The sequence below is a fragment of the Nothoprocta perdicaria genome, unplaced genomic scaffold (assembly GCF_003342845.1).
Source record: "Nothoprocta perdicaria isolate Ctin4 unplaced genomic scaffold, notPer1 scaffold_212, whole genome shotgun sequence".
In the NCBI taxonomy this organism is placed as follows: domain Eukaryota; kingdom Metazoa; phylum Chordata; class Aves; order Tinamiformes; family Tinamidae; genus Nothoprocta; species Nothoprocta perdicaria.
This window is the reverse complement of record NW_020455339.1, coordinates 1,279,089-1,286,813: the sequence shown is the minus strand read 5'-3', so window position 1 is coordinate 1,286,813 and position 7,725 is coordinate 1,279,089. Positions and strand designations below refer to the sequence as shown.

The following is a 7,725-nucleotide window of genomic DNA, read 5'->3' as shown; positions in this document are numbered from 1 at the left end:
TTTTTTTTTCCAAGTTGCTGTCAGAGGAAGAAAAGATGAAATACACAGAGATGGCTCGTAGGTGGAAAGAAAATAAATCTCTTCAGAAGTCAGTGAGAGAGGTAAATGCTCAGAAAGAAACAACTTTCAGAGTAGCTAAGTAAGGAAGGAAAGATGGGTTTGAATTTGGCCAGAAATTAGGCTAATTAGGCTAAGAGGAGCACTGTAGTTCCTCCCCACTCCAAGTAGTCCAGATGTGCTGTTCTCAATTAAATATAATTCAACTGTTTTATTATTTGTTGGTAGTGTAGAACCATTAAGCCTTTTCAAATAGTGTAAGCTTCCATTTTTTATTTTATTTTTCAGTCAAGCATAAATTGAGAAATGTTTCTTTACTTTTTTTTTTTTTTTTTTTTTTTTTTTTTTTTTTTTCTTTTGGGGACATATTTTATTTGCTATAGCCGTTGAGAAGAAACTGCTCTGTAATACCAAAATGTTAAACTCTTTTTTTGGTATCGAACTCTGAAAATCATGACTCCTGCTTTAGCTCTTGATGTAGATACCAAAGGTAAACAGAAAATGGTTCCATTGTGATTGAAGTTGAGAATATTCCATGCCATTTTAAACCAGTGCACCTCTTGGGCTATATTTTACTAAGTAAAATGTATTTCTTTCACTTTCAGCAGTTCGGTTTTAAGGGACTCATTTTTAAAGTATTAAAAATAGTATTAAAATATGTAATGTATTTACAAATGCATTGAATACTGTAAGTATTCAAAGTTTAAAAAAAAATTAATACAGCAAATTGATGAGACTTCACGTCGATGTTTCTTATTACTTTTGCTTTTTGGATGATCTCAGTTGCAGATGTTCTTCTCTGACCCYCAGAAATCATACTTTATAAGCAGCTGATTTAGGATTCTTGAAGGGACATATCCTGTAATAGGTCACTGAAATGTTGCAACCTGCAAATAGGTGAATAAACACCCTGCTGTTATTTTTAGGCTGGTCTGATTGTGGAGGGAATAGTAATGTTATGGTGGACAGAATCCCTTAATGTAGAAGAAGGAAGATATATTAAAGTACATGTAGCTGAGGTCAGAAAAAATGCTAAACAGATCCTTTCTATTATTTACTGTTATGAAAACGACTTTTTTTCCCCTCTTACCAGCATTGCCCTGAAGTGTAGTTTGCTTTGGAGCTTGAATTATGTAAGGTGTCAGAAAGCTTGTTTTATAATGGTCTTGGTTGGCAGAATAAAAACTTGTGTGTCAAAACAAAGCCTGTTTCAGTAAATGGATAATTCTGCACTTTTTTTTTATGCCCTTTTTTTTGGATGCTAACTATGAATTTCCAAATAGTTGGTGAGGATTTGTTTTAGGACAGTAAAGGACTTAATGACACTAACAAGAATAGTAGAAAGATTCTAGTTGAGAGTAAATAGTTAATCTGCATTTGGTAATTTAGTCACYCTCAGTTATTAGGGAGCTGTTAGGGCAATATTTCCTGATTGGAGGGGACCCTGCGAAAGGCTCCAAAAGGAGCCCCTGTGTCATCATTATATTATTTAGCAAGCGAATGTGTGTAATATATGAACATTGAGTGTCATTAGAATGCAGTTACTTGAGAAGACAACTAAATAGCATGTGGAGACTTCTATATTTCCTTCCTCTATGGAGATGGTAGTCTAGAAAGTTGTATTGAGGAAAAGAAATAATTTCTTTACCAGAGTAAAAGACATGATCTTCCTGTCACTTGTCATTGAGAATTGGGAAGCGTATATGTATGAGCTAATGCAAGATTTCAATTCATTAATTGAATTTGTACACACAGAAACACATTTTTTTTTTTTTTTTTTTGTAGTGAAAGTTTGTGGTCTTCTTTTGCAGCTGGGACTTACTTGCRTGGGCTTAATTCCTGGTTTTACAGTAAATAATTAAAAGTGACTGTCATCAGACGCCTCCTAGCAAAGGAGGTCATCCGGAGTTAGYACATCTAGGATGCTATTGATTATATAGGCCTTGCATGATTGAATTCTGGAAGCCTTCCAGCTTTCTATGTGAACGGCCCAAGTCATCCTGTCCTCTTCAAAGCCTGTTGTTTGCACATGGGTTTGCAGTGTTTTGCTTAATGGGCATAGGAGCCCCTTCAACTTGCTCTGCACCAGTCATCTGATGTCTGTCTTGAGTCTTTATCAACTTTTGTTAATGCCRTTCCTGGTGAAAGACAAATAATTCCTATGCCAGTCTTTTTCATCAAGTTCACTTAATTCTGAAATTCCATTTTGAAAGTTCTTATCATGTGACAAGTGGTTGACTTGAACAAAATACTGTTTTTATATATATATATATGTGTGTGTGTGTGTGTGTGTGAATATATATCTATTTACATTTTCGAAATACAGCTGTTGTTCATCCAGCTGTACTGATCCTGACCTAGATACTAAGAAGTCTGTTTCTTTCTCTTCATTAGAAGAGGAAACTCACCTTTCCAGAATGCACATAGATAGGTATTTGTTCATAAGCTCATAATGAATAAAACTATAACTAGTAATGGAGATAGTATGATTATCTTAAGGAGGTGAAGGGCCTTATTGGGAGTTAGTAGACTAACTTGCACCGTTTTCATCTTTTCCAGACGCCTAATGTGGCTCATCCAGTTCCTGCTAGTTTGACCACAGCGACCCCCAGAAGTGCTTCTCTTCCAGATGCCTCTGCTGTGTCTTGGAAGAATGACCAGGGTACGTTGACCTTTAAGCAGTTATCCTGGTAGATAAAATCTTGGTTTTATAGATAGCCTCAATGACATCTGTACAAAGACTGTACCAAGTTTAAAGAATGAGGAGTTGTTAGATGTCAAGTCTCACGCTTTGAGAAGTGTAGTTGTTAGACAAAACAATGATGTGGCTGCTTTGGAGAATATGAGACGGCTTTTTGCTTGGTCACTGCTTTTGTAGTGTACTGCCTAGCTTGCTTATTCAAAGGACTCTTGAAAACTAATCCTTTCCTATCTCTTCTCTGCCTTCAAGTGGATGTTTAGACGAGAATTGAGTAACAAACACATCTGTAATTGTTTYTCCAATGAATGATATTTTATTCTGAAAAATGAAAACAGTAGTGCTTACAAGCTAAATCAAAGCGGCCAGTCAATACAAACTATATCTGGGCTCTGTATTTGATAAGTCTTAGAGAGGATTGTTAGGCAAAATCCTTGAGCTAACTATGATAACATGAGAACAGTTTAGGAAAGGCAGGAAGAAGTAGCTCTTTGAATAGTGTAATGGTTACCTTCCTGCATGCCAGAATCCATACTACCTGTGTCGTGATGCAAATTTAGTCAGGCTGATAGCAATGGGTTAAACTCATGCAACTGGTATTTGAACTGAGTGAGAGGGGTAATGCTTAGGTAGAGCTAAGGTAGCTTTTATAATGTTGCTCCTTCGTAKTTCTCAGAGATGTTCCTGTAGGGTTCCCTATGACTGTACCTGCTTTTTGTGAGTAATTTGAACTCATGTGGGAAGGGTATCTCTGCGATGGCCCTGCAGCCTGTCGAGATTTCAAGATTCATGTAAGGGAGCTCTAGAATTCCATCTAAGGACAGCGGGTGGTGAATGACATGGCCTGGCCTTCGGCATCATTTCTATGTGGAAACAGATAAATGCGTTCTCTGCGTTGACAGGAGACCAAGATTTTTCTGATGAGGGGCAGAATTTAAGGGAATAGTTTAAACTTCAGTGAGAACATTATGTGACACTTTGTGAATAGAAGCATTAGAWGTGTTTTAAAGTGAGTGTTTTTCACTGTTCAAAATTTTGATAAATGTAAAAGTAATGTAAATGTAAATAAATGTATAATAAATAAATGTAAAAATTTCTCCTTGGCTTTTGTTTGCCTTGAATGTTTCCATCTTCCTCTTTGGGAGCTCATTTAGCAGAGCTGAAGTGATCCCTTAAAGTACTAGATGACTTCTCATCTCCTCTTACAGCATAAGATTAGCAGCTCGTTTTATTTCTGTAAGTTATTGAATTGAGCTTGTGAGGCTGCTTTGTAGTTACTTTTATCTTTTCTAACCACATCTTCCTAATGGGCAGAGAATACTATTCTGAAAAAGAACAGTAGCTCCTGATGACTTAGAGGCCTCTTGTGTGATGTGTGTGTGCCTCTTTCTTTCTTTTRTATCTGCACACGATGCCATCTGGACTTAGCTGAGTGGAAGGAGCCCTGGCATAGGGATCGCCCATGTGGCTGCCCCTCGCACAAGTATTGGCTGCTTCACCCTCTCACATGCCTTTCTCCAGCTGGTCATTGCAGTCCTTTACTAACCACTGAAGCTTTCACTGGGTGAGCTGAAGCAGGGCGTCTAGCTGTAGCCCCTAGGGRCTCTTCTGAGCAAACCAATCCTTCTTCTTTCAGCTGTGATTGCAAACACCATCTACTTCCTGAACATTTACAGTCATGGCGAGCTGCAGTCCCACTGCGAGCAGCGCTTCCTCCCGTGTGAGATTGGCTGTGTCAAGTACTCCCTGAAGGAAGGCATCATGGATGATTTCCATCGCTTCATAGATCCTGGTGAGCTCCAAGAAAGGGCAGACAAGAAATCGGTCAACTTGCTCTGGGGTGAGAGGGAGACTTTCTAGTGTCACTTACTACTACCCAGTTCAGACTTCTGGTGGTAAAACAATTTTGTTCCTGTGCTGTAAGTGCTTGGGTTTCTACTTAAAACATCTGAGTATTGCTTTTCRTAGTTTTTGAAGAGATGTATTGAAATATCTGAATAGTTTGAAGACTTTGAAGAGGGTAGAATAAATCCATAAAGAAGGACTTTGGCATCAATATACAACACAAACATCTAACTTGCATTTGTTTTGATTGGATGTAAACACAAAATTTATACAATAGGCTTTGGTTTTTGAAAATCATATATAATTTAAAGTTTCTCAAAGAGCTGTGACGCTTGTGCAARGCCATAAGGATGGATAAATCTGCTTCTTTCAGTGTATTAGACTGTGGTGTGCAGTGCTGAATGTTAAAAATCAACTGTTATGTGTTTTGGGATTTTATTTRTTTATTTATTTTCACTTGCTCTGTTGCAGAAGTTCCACCACGTGGTTTTCGGTACCACTGCCAGGCTGCAAGTAAGTATCAACGGGAGAAACAGAACAGGGTTTAAGAGAATACGATTTCTTGGAGTGAGCTTTACTCATATATATCCAAATGTTTTGCAAGTAGATGTAGTCAAGTTTCAAAGAGAAAGGAGCGACAGAGCAGCTTGCCAGAGTTGCTTTGATATTTCCTAAACCTATAAATGTCAGAGGGCTTCACCCAGAACTTCTTGTCAATGACAGAATTGTTTGTACTCTGCCTTCCTGCTTCTGTTTGCAGGTAGCTGCAGCGTTTTCTTCTTGAATGAGACATCATGGCTTTAGATGCTTTCAAGCCTAGCTCAGCAGAGCGTCCTTGCATTGATGGCCTGCCTGTGTGTGTGTGTGCGTATATGAAGCACARAGGTTTTAATAGAATAACTTGAAGACACTGTTTTATATTGAAAGGTTTGAGCCTTGTGGTGCAGCATTACAGATGACAAGAAAGTTAAAGTATTTATATCGTGGTTGTTCCTGGCTTGGCCTGCCTTTATTCCATTGTGACTCTTAAGTAGCATTTATAGCTTCCAGTTCTTTTCTAGACTTCCTGCCCTTGTGTACAGAAGGACTGTACAGAAAGCCCACACGTTCTTCTGTCATATATTTAGATCGTGGCCTTTTAAAAGGAGGCTGTGCACGTGTTCAGCCTAGACCYAGTGTTTTTCCTGGTGGAAGCAAGGTATGGATTGCTTAGTCCCAAATAGTACCCATAGGGAACAAGTGGGGGGTGTGTGTGTGTGTTTGTATGTGGATATAAAGGAGGTGGAGTTGTATCTTTTAAGGAAACAGGACTGTATGTAACTTAATTTTCTCCCTCTGCTTGCATTAGGTGATAACACTCATAAGATCCCTATATCTGGGTTTGAGCTGTCACGCGCTTGCTACCCCGTTGTGTTACGTGAGCTTCTTGACTTTGTCCAGCCAGCTGGAGGTGCTTGGCCGCGTTTCTACTGCAGGGTATGATCAAGGTCAAAGTAAGGCGACTGCTGTAAAGCCTTTTGTTTCAATGAGTGGAAGATAAACATCCTTTTCCAAATTATCGTTTTTCATAGTTTCGATCCAGGAAGGAATGGCSTTCTCAGAGATGTTGGAGTGTGTATAAACTTCTTGAAAGTAACTAAAACTTTCTTTTTCTTTAGTGTGATGACAGATACAGAATCAACTGGTGCTTCAGGCGAATGGCTAGCTTGTCAGGTGATAAATATCAGTTCTTTGTTTCTTTGTTTTGTATTGTGGTGTTTTTTTTTTTTTTTTTTTTTTTTCTTTTTTTTTCCCAAGAAAGAAGGACTGAAATTTTGGATAGCTCTATCTGTCAGAAAGATTTAGATGGATTTGAGGTCCCAGAGATTTTTGCAAGTTTCATAAAAGCTGGCAGTGGTAGCTTGAATTTTTTTGTGTGGTTCTCTTTCTTTCTTCCCTTCACCTTTCCTGTCCCCCAATAAAAGAATAAATCACTGACAGTACCACTACATGCTGTATGCTCAGTAAGCTAACCAGATCGTGCTTTCACATCTATAGTTTAAGCAGCACACACTGGTTTTTGTCCAGCCAGTTAAAGCAGCATGGAGGCAGTAAGATTACTATGAAGGCATGGCAACAGATGGGAAAACTAAAGGCTTCTGAAGGAAGATGACACAAATAGATTGGATGCAAAATTACTGTGGTGGAGAGAATTATGGAGCACCCTCCTAGGAAGCCAAATGTTATATACTGTTACTGATAGAGCAAGGCTTGTTGAGGTTTACAAGAGCTTTGAGGCTCTGGTAAGAGGCCATTATGGAGTGGCTGAGAAACAGGCAGAAATTCTGTTCAGCCGACATTTAGTTCTTCTCCTGACCTTCACTTTCTCCAAACTGTAGGCTTTGAGAGCCACCTGGAACTTCTTAATGTGGAAGACCTGATAGTCGAACTCTACTGGAAGAAATTTCAAAAGGAGCCATCTAAGACTTGGGTGTGTAAAGAACTAGATGTCTTCCTGTGGGATTACTCCAGTAATACCAGGTACATTGGGGGGATTTTGGTGGAAATGTGCATAAATACAGCTTGTTCCCTGACAGACAGGTTTCATCAGCAARCCTAAACAGAAGTAGTTCTTGTCAGCATGAGAACAACTGCCAATGCAAAGCACCATCTTTATCGAAAAGGAATATGAAGATACATGGCTTCCAATGCTGAGTCTGGGGCCTAATTTAAAGGAAGCAAAAAAAAAAAAAAAAAGAGGGGGAATAAAAATACAGGATGGTATTTGACTGGAGGAGAGAGAAGGGGGGGAAAAAAAAGATTCAGATTAGAGGGAGACCTTAGCAAGAATAAGAAAATGATGTGTTTTTTAAAAAAAGAAATTGGCAGAGGAGAATGGTGACACTTATATAACATGAGAAGCTATTTAACACTTTTAAGTCTCACACTAACAATGTAGGTTCGATTTCTCATGTAGAATTCTCTTCTCTCTTTTTGGCCACTGCAGCATCATGCTACTTAAGCAGAGCTCTTAAATCTAGGTGACTCAGGAAGASGTATTTGAAGACTGGTTCTCTGTGAAATGTTAGAAACATATTATGTGGTCATTGAACCAAGATATCTGTAATGCTTGCTCCGATTCTTTC

The 7,725-nt window shown here is 38.6% G+C and overlaps 1 protein-coding gene across 1 annotated transcript in view; it reads left to right on the top strand.

Annotated features, from left to right (window-relative positions):
* Window positions 1-7,725, top strand: part of MAEL (maelstrom spermatogenic transposon silencer) — a 31,028-nt gene that overhangs the window by 20,097 nt on the left and 3,206 nt on the right. Inside the window, exons 2-7 of the mRNA XM_026038545.1 lie at window positions 2,617-2,719; window positions 4,392-4,547; window positions 5,072-5,113; window positions 5,949-6,076; window positions 6,259-6,313; window positions 6,979-7,120. Coding sequence (XP_025894330.1) covers window positions 2,617-2,719; window positions 4,392-4,547; window positions 5,072-5,113; window positions 5,949-6,076; window positions 6,259-6,313; window positions 6,979-7,120 — 626 coding nt within the window. The remainder of the gene's footprint in view (window positions 1-2,616; window positions 2,720-4,391; window positions 4,548-5,071; window positions 5,114-5,948; window positions 6,077-6,258; window positions 6,314-6,978; window positions 7,121-7,725) is intronic.